This window comes from Lepidochelys olivacea (genome assembly GCF_965140295.1).
Source record: "Lepidochelys olivacea isolate rLepOli2 genome assembly, chromosome: 18".
Classification (NCBI taxonomy): Eukaryota; Metazoa; Chordata; order Testudines; family Cheloniidae; genus Lepidochelys; species Lepidochelys olivacea.
In genome coordinates, this window is record NC_140428.1 from 14,600,981 (window position 1) to 14,612,778 (window position 11,798).

General features: G+C 47.5%; 1 protein-coding gene across 3 annotated transcripts in view; it reads left to right on the forward strand.

Annotated features, from left to right (window-relative positions):
* IGSF21 (immunoglobin superfamily member 21) overlaps positions 1 to 11,573 on the forward strand; it is a 267,450-nt gene extending 255,877 nt beyond the window's left edge. For 2 of the 3 annotated variants that reach the window (XM_084651925.1, XM_084651924.1), the window contains exons 7-10: positions 5,046 to 5,131; positions 7,375 to 7,567; positions 9,361 to 9,399; positions 11,320 to 11,573. In XM_084651925.1, the coding sequence (XP_084508051.1) occupies positions 5,046 to 5,131; positions 7,375 to 7,567; positions 9,361 to 9,399; positions 11,320 to 11,393 (392 nt within the window). In that variant the 3' untranslated portion in view covers positions 11,394 to 11,573. The remainder of the gene's footprint in view (positions 1 to 5,045; positions 5,132 to 7,374; positions 7,568 to 9,360; positions 9,400 to 11,319) is intronic. The other variant, XM_084651926.1, reaches the window with a different exon arrangement.
* Positions 11,574 to 11,798: the final 225 nt, after the last annotated feature.

Below are 11,798 nucleotides of genomic sequence, written 5' to 3' on the forward strand. Positions count from 1 at the left end.
TTACAACACTGTGACATTTCAGATGTAAATAGCTGAAATCATGAAATTTACTATTCTTAAACTCCTACGACCGTGAAAAATTGACCAAAATGGACCGTGAATTTGGTAGGGCCCTAGTTATGTGACACAGCTCAGGGATGATGGCTCAGCGGTTAGGGCACTTGCTTTGGACGTGGGCGGCCTGCGTTCAAGTCCCGGCTTTATCACAGGCCGCCAGTGTGACCTTGGGACAGTCACTCAGTCTCTCCGTGCCTCAGTTCCCCATCTATAACATAGGGTGACTAGCCCTGCCCTGCCTCACAGGGGTGTTGGAAGAATAAATATATTAAAGAGGAGAAGGCACTCAGATACTGCTGTGGTGGGGGTCTGATAAGTACACGGTGAACTGGGAGTACAACACGGCCGCACACCTAAAGAACCACAGGCCAGTGGAGAGAAAAGGGCTTGGGATCCCAAGGGAGTGAAGTCTCCATTAGGCCCAAGGAGGGAAGGGGGTCATACCTCAGGACTGTCCCCTGGGGAATCTCTGCATAGCGATGCTCAGTGTGCCACCCCCTAATGCCGTGAGCCTGCTGAGGAGAATTATGGGGTGGGGTGGAAGGAGCTCTGCATCAGCTACCTCCAGTGCCAGTCCCAGCTGCTGTGCCCCCTTCTGCAGAGGTGGACAGGGGAGTGGAGCCAGCAGGGCTGTGCCAGGAAAAGGGCTGTTTCCCCTTGTTTCCCCCACGGCTTGTTTCCCCCACGGTGCAGGAAACAGAGGTTGGTTCAAAAACTGAGCCCCGGCCCTTGAGGCAGCCCGACTCTGTGTTGCCCCTTCCTCAGGGCAGATGGCAAGGTGCCAGTCCAGCCCTATATGAGGGAAAGGCAGAATTCGGCTCTTTAAAAGACCCAGTCTGAAGGCTCTGGGTTGAGCTGGAATGCGTGGCACAACCTGGCTGCTTTCTGAGGCCAGCAATGAGGTCCTGCCACGTCAGTGCTGGTTTGGAGCTGCTGTGTGACGGGGGCATCTCAGAAGAAGCAGAGAGCCCCAACCCAGGGATTGTTACGCTAATGGAGCAAGTGCTGCCGCCCTGCTGGCTGAAATGCAGAGTGGCGGATTCAGAGCAAATGTATCAGGCCCATTTGTTTTCTCATTTTTATACTGTGTAGCTCAAGTGTGAATGATGGTGTTAATCCTGCTGTGTATGGAGGGAAGTGAGTGGACAGCCATCCTAGTGTTCGTATATATATTCAAATAACATAGATACCGGGTAGTGATCAATGGCTCTATGTCTAGTTGGCAGCCGGTATCAAGCGGCGTGCCCCAACGGTCAGTCCTGGGGCCGGTTTTGTTCAATATCTTCATTAATGATCTGGAGGATGGCGTGGATTGCACCCTCAGCAAGTTTGCAGAGGACACTAAAGTGGGAGGAGAGGTAGATACGCTGGAGGGTAGGGATAGGATACAGAGGGACCTAGACAAATTAGAGGACTGGGCCAAAAGAAATCTGATGAGGTTCAACAAGGACAAGTGCAGAGTCCTGCACTTAGGATGGAAGAATCCAATGCACCGCTACAGACTAGGGACCGAATGGCTTGGCAGCAGTTCTGCAGAAAAGGACCTAGGGGTTAAAGTGGACGAGAAGCTGGATATGAGTCAACAGTGTGCCCTTGTTGCCAAGAAGGCTAACGGCATTTTGGGCTGTATAAGTAGGGGCACTGCCAGCAGATCGAGGGACATGATCGTTCCCCTCTATTCGACATTGGTGAGGCCTCATCTGGAGTACTGTGTCCAGTTTTGGGCCCCACACTACAAGAAGGATGTGAAAAAATTGGAGAGAGTCCAGCGGAGGGCAACAAAAATGATTAGGGGACTGGAACACATGAGTTATGAGGAGAGGCTGAGGGAGCTGGGATTGTTTAGCCTGCAGAAGAGAAGAATGAGGGGGGATTTGATAGCTGCTTTCAACTACCTGAAAGGGGGTTCCAAAGAGGATGGCTCTAGACTGTTCTCAATGGTAGCAGATGATAGAACAAGGAGTAATGGTCTCAAGTTGCAGTGGGGAAGGTTTAGGTTGGATATTAGGAAAAACTTTTTCACTAGGAGGGTGGTGAAGCACCAGAGGCCCTGCACAGCTGCAGGGTTCACTGGCCTGTAGGGCTACTACGTCCCACAGGCTCAGGATGGTGCGCCTTTAGGGCTTGTGATGCTCCAGCTGCGGAGCCAGTGGGGACAATGGGCCAATGCACTACCTGGCATATATGTCTGTGCAGCAACTGAGGGGGCCAATACACTACCAGGCACCACAAGTTCCACGCTGGACTTAAAGGGGCAGCCACAACCTGGGCTCCATCCACAGCGTCAGAAAGAAGAGGTCCCCCCCATGCTGGTGATCTGCCTGTGGATATGCACCAGGTCCCCTTCAGCAGAGCCTGCTGCCAGCCCTCCCCACCCCGCCTGCTGATGAAGGCCCTGCTGTCCCCAGGCAGCCCCCTCATGGTGCTATTTATATTTAAAGGCCGTGTTTCAAATAAATTTGCTGCCAGAAACAATCAGAGGGAACAGACCAGGCAGGGTGCGCGCCACTCCCCAGCTCTGATTTATTTAGAGCGATGCCTTGTAGAACGGTCCTCTGTTGTCTCCTGGAAGAGAAACGATTTGGGCTTTGCAGATGTGGGGATGCAGGGGACGCGGTGCCGGAAATCCCAGCCCTGCTAGCGACAAGGAGAGAAAAGTTACTTCATGAACTGGGCAAACCTGTGGCTTCCAGAGAACACGGACTATTGGAATATTTTGGGCTATGGCATGCTGCCCCCTGCTGGATGGAGTCAAGCCTGCCCGAGTGTTTTGTGACTCATTCAAGCTGGGTAGGGGGGCACCAGACTAGAGGCAGGTGGCGGTGCCGGGAAAACGCAGGGCTGAAGAGAGGAGCCTAGTGGGTGGGAAACTTGGCTGCAAGACCTCAGCTCAGTGAGAGTCGGGCAGATGGGGCGTGACTCCCCAGAACTTGGGTTTGATGTTCAGTTTATGAAACTACCCAGCGGCCTCTTGGACTTGGGATGCATTTAAGCCCCGATCCGCAACAATATTTATGCTCTTAACTCTCTCTGAAATCAATGGGGGGTTCGGTGCTTCGATACCTTTGAGGCTCTGGGCCTTCAAACCCTACCAGTACTGAGTAGCCACTGGGCCATGGCCTAATTCCTGGAAGCAGAGCACTCATCCAGAACGAGGTTACATCTCCCCAGCCCTCCTGGCTCAGAGCTGAAGAGTTTCCCACCTGCCTATCCTCCAGGGCCCACATACCACTGCTGTCCTTGCAAAGCAAGAGGCAGGGATGTTCCTCCCTGTGGGAGGGCGGCTACTGATGTTGGCACAAGCTCCCCTACAGATGGCTGCCTGCATTTCCCACCCCTACCCACCCAGGGAGCAAGAGGCCAGAAGACGTGCCCCTTCTCCAGGCAACGCTCACCCCATCCTCCAAGGCGAGCTGTCAGAGTGACCGAATGGGCCAGGCGGGCTTGTGACAGGAGGCGAAGGTAGGACAAAGCATCAGTGTCATCTGCTCACTCCGCCAGCCAGTTCCCCAGCACCACTGAGGCCTCTGCTCAGCTGCTTCATCTCAACCTGAAAACACCCCAGCCAGGACGAGCCGGGGGGAGGAGGAGGAGGCAAAGTTGTCATGGCGTTGCCATGGCAATGGCACAGGCAACCTTTCCAGCTGAACCTTTGGCTTCATCCCTTCTCCTTTTTGGCACATGGCCTCATGCCATGCACCGGGCGCCATCCACCGTAAGATGCGACCGAGCACGCAAAGCCCATTACCGCCGCCGAGCAACAGTCACTGTGTGCATGGGGTCACGGCTTCCCTTCAGCAGCCAACTACCTGGCACTTGGTTATTTGAATAACTAACCAGCATTTGAGAGCCTCTACAAATGAAAAGCAGACAACTTTGGAAGGAGGGGGTGGTCATCGGGCTGAAGGGGGGCACTATACCAATTTTATGCAGAGCCTCCTGCTGCAGAATCTGACATCTATGCAAACAAAGGGCTGCAGAAGGAGGAATTAAACATAATGAGGGGGGTTGAGAGCTGCTGGCAGTGTTCTCAGGGGTGGCATGGGTGGGGTAGCATGGGGGCAGCTTGCAGAGAGCCTAGTCCTGTCTAAAACGATGCTGTCTACCTAGCCTCACTCTGAACGTAGCAGCGTGAGAGCGATTGCATGGGGGAGTCGTGGTATCGCCACTCCAATAGGTCAGAAGAGAGAAGAGAAAGAAAAGGAACCAGAGGAAAGAACAATAAACGGTGGGGCTAAATAGCGATTTATCTGTGGAATTATTTAAGGGCCCAATCCTACCCCTGTTGAAATCAGTGGGAGTTTTTCCATTGATTTCAATGGGAACCCTGCATAGTCATTCTTAACAAGTCTCTGTTCTGTTTTAAATGCTGCATGTCCTTGACTATAGGAGTGAATGGGTGACTCCTTGTATGTTGGGCTTTGGTAACAAAATATGGAGATTTTCCTTTTTAAAAAAAATATTTTAATTAAAACTTTTTTTGTATTACCCTCTAATGCTGTAGGAAACATTTGATTTGCTTTAGTAAGAATCTAATTTAAATAAATATGTTATTTAAAAAAAAGAACACTGCTCACCAAGCGGTCCTGAGCAGGAGTCTGAGCATTCGAGTACCTGTCTATCCATATATCACTCACGCAGGCATCTGTCTGTCTAGCCATCTTGTAGGCATCTGTCATTCATGAAGATATCTGTCTATCTATCAGTCATCTGGACAACAGTCTATCCATCTATCAATCATGAAGGTATCTGTCTATCAATCATCTAGACAGCTGTCTATGCCTCTGTCACTCACGCATTTTTTTATAGCTACTATATCATCTAGGCATTGATCCCACACTTTTCCTTATGGTACTGTACCACCTAAATGCCTATTCAAGGTATGACTATTAACCTATATGGGCTGCTCACTATGGCAGTGTTTGTCTAAGTTGGGGATTCAATGCTCTGCTGACGTCCATTCTCTTTCCTCTCCTGTTTCTCTGCAGTGGCTCCCAAGGGCCCCAAAATCATGATGACCCCAACGAGAGCCCGAGTTGGAGACACAGTTCGGATCTTGGTGCATGGCTTTCAGGTCTGCAGGTTTTTTTATCCTCCTAGCTCAATAGGGCCTGGTTTCTGTTGCACTGACAGATGGTAATACATCTCCCTATGCAGCAGATTTATGAAGACTGGCAAAGGAGTGGATTAGGGGTGGGGAGAGTGGGTTGGTTTAGTTTAGTTTGACTTTAGGGTTTGATTTTTTTCCCCCCAGCAGTCAGGCCCTCAACTAAGCCACTGATTTTGTTTGCAGGTTCTGCAATTGCACATGCAAAGCAGGGAATTGTGCATACAGGTGGATAACAACGGCAGTTGGCTTGCAGAGTTCCTTGAGTTGCATGTCCACTCATACTAACTACACACGTAAATAAGGCGTGCAATTCCCCATGGATTTTGCATGCTCAATTACACCGTCAACTTTTGAAATTGGCTCTTTTGTCTCCCAGTTCAAAATTGATTTGTTGTCACTTGGAGTTTTGTCTAATAGAAATCACTTCACTAAACAAATGCCCACGCTTTTTGGCCTGGCGTATTTATTCTGTAAATGAACAACGCAGTAATTATGAACCTAGCTTGCGACTTTAGAGGTGGGTGCTCTCTCTCTAGACTAAATATGTGCCTTTTTTGGGATCTATTAACGAGGAAACAAGATGTGTTCTTAACTCCTTTTAGCTAACACAAGAGAAAGAGTGGTTTGAGCATTGGCCTGGGGGGGAGGGATAGCTTGGTGGTTTGAGCATTGGCCTGCTAAACCCAGGGTTGTGAGTTCAATCCTTGAGGGGGCCATTTAGGGATCTGGGTCAAAAATTGGGTATTGGTCCTGTCCTGCTTTGAGCAGGGGGTTGGACTAGATGACCTCCTGAGGTCCCTTCCAACCCTGATATTCTATGATTGTAACAATAGGGTGACCAGATGTCCCAATTTTATAGGGACAGCCCCGATTTTGGGGGCTTTTTTTCCCCACCCCCTGCCCCAATTTTTTACACTTGCTATCTGCTCACCCTAGAAAAGAAGGCAGTTTGTAGTTCTAACACAAGGCAATGCCTTGACCTGCTAACACCTACAATAATGACAGTCTGCCTTGCCTGCGCTAGGATTTTAGCTTGTTAGTTACCACATGTTAGATGATCCGAGTTATGAACACAGCTTTTTTCCTGGAGCAGACAAGAGTTAAACTCTAGTATTTTGTTATTATGGGACAGATTCTCTAGGGCCTGACACCTTTTGCAGCCCTTCTCATTTGTGCAAAGGTGTTGTAAAGTGCCCCCCCCTCCCAGATCTTCCTCTCGGGGGTGGTAGCATTTCATATCCACTTGTCCCGTGTTTTGCACAGACTCCAGTTGCAAAGCAGCGTAGGACCAGCCTCTGTCTGTGCATCCAGCCTGCTGCCTGTTGAGTTTTTAATCTGATTCCTTTAACGGTAAATGACTTGTGGAGGATTTGAGATCTACTACATGCCTTTGTATCTGCACCTGCATGTGTTGTTTTTACAAGGCTAACACAGCTAAGCAAGCTAAAATCTAACCATGCCAATTAATTTATTCATGCCCTAGAGCCTTTAAGGGTACATCTACACTGCAATAAAAGACCCATGGCCCAGCCATAGCTGGCTCAGGTCAGATGACTTGGGCTCGCAGAGCTGCAGGGCTAACAATTGCAGTGTAGACATTTAGGCTCGGGCATGGGTTGGAGCCCGGGCTCTGAAACCTTGTGAATGGGGTGGGTCTCCAAGCCTAGATTCCAGCCTGAGCCCAGATGTCTACACTGCAGTGTGTAGCCCCAGCCTGAGCCCCACATGCCCAAGTCAATTGACCTGGGTTCTGAGAGTCGGTGCTACAGGGGTTTTTTATTGCAGTGTAGACGTACCTTAAGTGGTGAGCACTAGCATTTCAGGGGTGACTCGAGGCAATCCAGGCTGTCACCTGGAGGATCTGTGAAGTTCTCTGCCAGCTTTGAGGTCAGACTGTCAATGGTTCCCCAACTTTCCTGGTCCGCGTAGCTCCTCCTTAAAAAATTGGTGTAAGGTGACTGGCTGGTACATCAAGCTCAGCTATCACATGGGATACATGTACCACCATTTGGGAACCCTTGGATTAGAAGATCTAACGGTTCCTTCTGGCCTTAATATCTGACTCCATGGGTCTTTGGGAGGAGGAAAGACTGCAATGCCAGTAATTAACTCTGTGTAAGGTCAGCAGAGGTTGCAGTCATGAAAATGACTCTGTTTTATTAAAATAACCCAGGTATTTAAAGCTGTTTTCCCCATCTTGGCTGCAGAATGAAGTCTTCCCCGAGCCCTTGTTCACCTGGACCCGTGTTGGGAGCAGGCTCCTGGATGGCAGCGCTGAGCATGATGGGAAGGAGTTGGTCCTGGAAAGAGTGCCAGCTGAGTTAAACGGCTCAATGTATCGCTGCACTGCTCAGAACCCACTGGGGTCCACAGACACCCACACCAGGCTTATAGTGTTTGGTACGGTTTATACCCTTGGGAAGAATCCTCCTCTGTCCCACGTTACTCCAGCTTACAATCATAGAATCATAGAATATCAGGGTTGGAAGGGACCTCAGGAGGTCATCTAGTCCCACCCCCTGCTCAAAGCAAGACCAATCCCCAACTAAATCATCCCAGCCAGGGCTTTGTCAAGCCTGACCTTAAAAACCTCAAAAGAAGGAGATTCCACCACCTCCCAAGGCAATGCATTCCAGTGCTTCACCACCCACCTAGTGAAAAAGTTTTTCCTAATATCCAACCTAAACCTCCCCCATTGCAACTTGAGACCATTACTCCTTGTTCTGTCATCTGCCACCACTGAGAACAGTCTAGATCCATCCTCTTTGGAACCCCCTTTCAGGTAGTTGAAAGCAGCTATCAAATCCCCCCTCATTCTTCTCTTCCGCAGACTAAACAATCCCAGTTCCCTCAGCCTCTCCTCATATGTCATGTGTTCCAGTCCCCTAATCATTTTTGTTGCCCTCCGCTGGACTCTTTCCAATTTTTTCACATCCTTCTTGTAGTGTGGGGCCCAAAACTGGACACAGTACTCCAGATGAGGCCTCACCAATGTCGAATAGAGGGGAACGATCACGTCCCTCGATCTGCTGGCAATGCCCCTATTTATACAGCCCAAAATGCCATTGGCCTTCTTGGCAACAAGGGCACACTGTTGACTCATATCCAGCTTCTCGTCCACTGTAACCCCTAGGTCCTTTTCTGCAGAACTGCTGTCTAGCCATTCAGTCCCTAGTCTGTAGCGGTGCATGGGATTCTTCCGTCCTAAGTGCAGGACTCTGCACTTGTCCTTGTTGAACTTCATCAGATTTCTTTTGGCCCAATCCTCTAATTTGTCTAGGTCCCTCTGTATCCTATCCCTACCCTCCAGCGTATCTACCTCTCCTCCCAGTTTAGTGTCATCTGCAAAGCTTGTTCACAATGTCCTCACTACCGCTGACCAAATAGAAACTGGCTTTCCCTTTGGCCTGTCCATGCTGCCTTGTCATTTGCTGTTTGCGACTCCATGTGTGACTGGCATTTTGATTGTACGAATGTTTGCCAGCAGCACATTTCAGGCCCTTAGCTGAGAATAATCATTAATATTATTTATTTTATGGCTCAAATAACTAGCCCAGGGTCCCTGTCCTGAAAAATTTATGATCAAGAAGTGACATTTGTGGGAGTTGTTTATAATGCATATGGGACAATAACTGATTATTTTGGTTCTCTGCCAGTTCTGGGCAAAAAAAAAAAAAAATCATTTAGGATCAACTGAAAACACATTTTTTGACATTTTTGCAGAGAGGGACAGGGCTATCTTTTTCATACATTGGGCTGCTGAGAGACCACGAAGAGAGAATCAATGTTAACCGTTGTCCTCCCAGCAGTATGGAGAGTAGAACGGGACTAGAAATGAGAAAGAGGCAAAAACTCTTGAGTAAAAAATCCGACCTCAATTCCTCTCTGACCCGCAGTCAGGAGCAGTTAGAGAGATAAGATTCTGTTCCTGCCGAAACTCAGCAATGAAAGGAAATCCAAAGAATCAGAGCTGCCCAAGATCACCCTTTTTAGGGTTTCCCACTTCGTTGGGCACCAATCACTGACTGACCCTTGTTATCGAGAAAGGCAGAGTGCAACAGTGGTGTGAAAGAGACATTAGCTTTCCGTATCCCATGAGATAAATGTGCACTTAAAAGCTCCTTTTGATGTTATGCCATCTGAAATTAGCATCTAATTCTAATTAGTATCTGTGTATATTTTGTTTTAATTAGAAAACCCAAATATTCCAAGAGGAACAGAGGACTCAAATGGTAAGTTTGGATCCTATGCTGCGTTTCATCATAAATTACAGCTAATTTCTGAGTTAGAACTGAACACCTCATGTTCTTAGGAGGCCATGCACAGATAAACCTGTGTGCTTAGTCTTCTGGCCAAGAATCTTCCACGCCCCAAGGAACCAAACGTTTTCTGACAGTTTATATTATGATCCGTAGTGTTACTAATCACCTAGCAGTCAATAAGCAGCAGGACAAACTATGCAGACTATGATGATTGTTCCTCTATATAGACAAAGAAGTTTGTTTTCACCATCATCACTTCAGCTGGTCAAAATAAATTTCATCTAAACTTTTTTCCAATGAAAAAAAGTAATTTTTGACAGAACAGATGTTTATACAAAAAAACAAATTCCATTTTGTCAATTACTTTTTCAGGTTCTCACTGAAAAAAACAAGACCCAAAAATTGAGGGCGGGAGGGGGGAATCAATTTTGGAGTTTGTTTCTTGATGAAAAGCTGTAAAATTTCTCAGAAAATGAAAATGTTTGGTTTTCATACAGATTTTTCACAAGGGGGGAAAAAATCATTCCTGAATCAGCTCTCCTCCATTCTCACGGCAATCTGCGGTATTCCAGCCCCGAGCCTGCCTTTTCTAGCACATCCTTTCACTGCTTCCTGCTGTAGTATTCAGGCCCTACCCCAAGGCATTGTTGGCAGTACAGGTTCGGTTTCAACAAAACTCCTGCTTTGAAAAAAAAAAATGGAAAAAAAAGGGAGGTTGAAATTGTCAAAATGGGACGTGTTTTGACATTTGCTAAACAAAAAGTTTCATTTTCCAGTTCAAAACCACTTTTCATTTTGAAATTTTAATTTATAGCAGAAAAATAACTCCAAAATAAGGTCAATACTGAAATGGAACATTTCAAAATTATCTAAAGAAGATGATTTGATTGATCTGGCCCGAAAACGGTTTTGGATTTTTGGTTTGGGAACATGTTTAAGATTTTTGACTTTTCATCCCAGTTCAGGATGGGAAATTTTTTTTTGAAAATTCTCAAGAGTCGAGAAAAGCATTTCCCGGCCAGCTCTACATGCAGCTCTTTATGCCAGCAGAGAATTTGCCCCAATAAGGGTTGTGCCTAGTTCTGACACTGCTGAATTTGGCCCTGGAAGCCCTGGGGATGGTGCAGGGTATGTTAAAATGTTGGCAGGGATTCTGCATTACCTTACACCCTCCATTGGTTTTCCTATGGCACCTCCTCTCCCCCAGTGTTTAAACTGCACTGGTTTGGCACACCTAGTGAATGCCAGATCAGTAATCAGCAAAAGTTACAGCTGTGTATCACTGACAACCATTTTGCAACTATCATACCTTGGCATATCAGCACCTCAGGGCAGGGCTCTGGGCCAGATTCTGATCTTGAACCAACCACTATGAGAAAGGATGATCTTTTGCTTAAGGGACTGGCCTGGGGTTTGGGAGAGCTAGGATCAGTTCCTGGCAATATCGCACACTCCAAATGTGACCGCAGGCAGGTCACTCAGTGCCTCAGTTTCACCGTCCCTGAAATGGGGATACCAGTACCTCTGTTCTCCCACCCTTTGTCTTGGCTATTCAGACTGCATGCTCTTTGGGGCCGAAAGCGTCTCTTGCCATGTGATTGTAAACCACAATGGGAACCTGATCTCAGCTGGGGCCTCCAGCTACTACCATCATACAAGTAATGAATATTAAACTCCATTAGCATTGGTGGGAATCCAGATTAATGTCGCTGAAATCAATGGAGTTACTCCAGCAGCATGACTGTGATCAGAATCTTGTCCATTTGTCTGTAAAGCACCATGCCTGATGCTATAGAGAGAGAGAGATAAACAGTCTCTTAGTTTGCATATAACTACAGGACACCATTGGTCACCACATCTCTAACCCTAACCCTTCCTTGTTTTGTCTAGGTTCAGTGACCAGCCACAACGGCTTCCGACTAATTTTGATGCTCACCCTGACAGTGATCCTGGAGCTGACGTGAAGGCTTGCCTCTTCTTCCTCCTCCCTTGAACAGCTCCACCCAGCATTTACCTCTCTGTCAATTGGTTTTCTTTTCTTTTTTTTTCTTTTCTTTTTCTAAACTATTTACAGTCTTGTTATTGGTCTCTTTCTGTCTGTGTCTTGGCTTCCTCAGTCGATTTAATTAAAATGAAAAAAATTCCCCCTGGTAAAAGGCAGTGCATATTATTTGCCATGTGCAATCCTTGGCCTATAGAAAGGGCAATCTGGTCCTTGCACATGCAAAAACAAGGGCCGGTGATTACACACAAAAACACATACAGGGAATGCATCCATGCGCATATTTTGCAGATGCAACTTGGGCACTGATGTTAGCAAAAGTCACCCCATCTAGCCATATGGAGGCAGAAAGTCTAATAGAGGATGG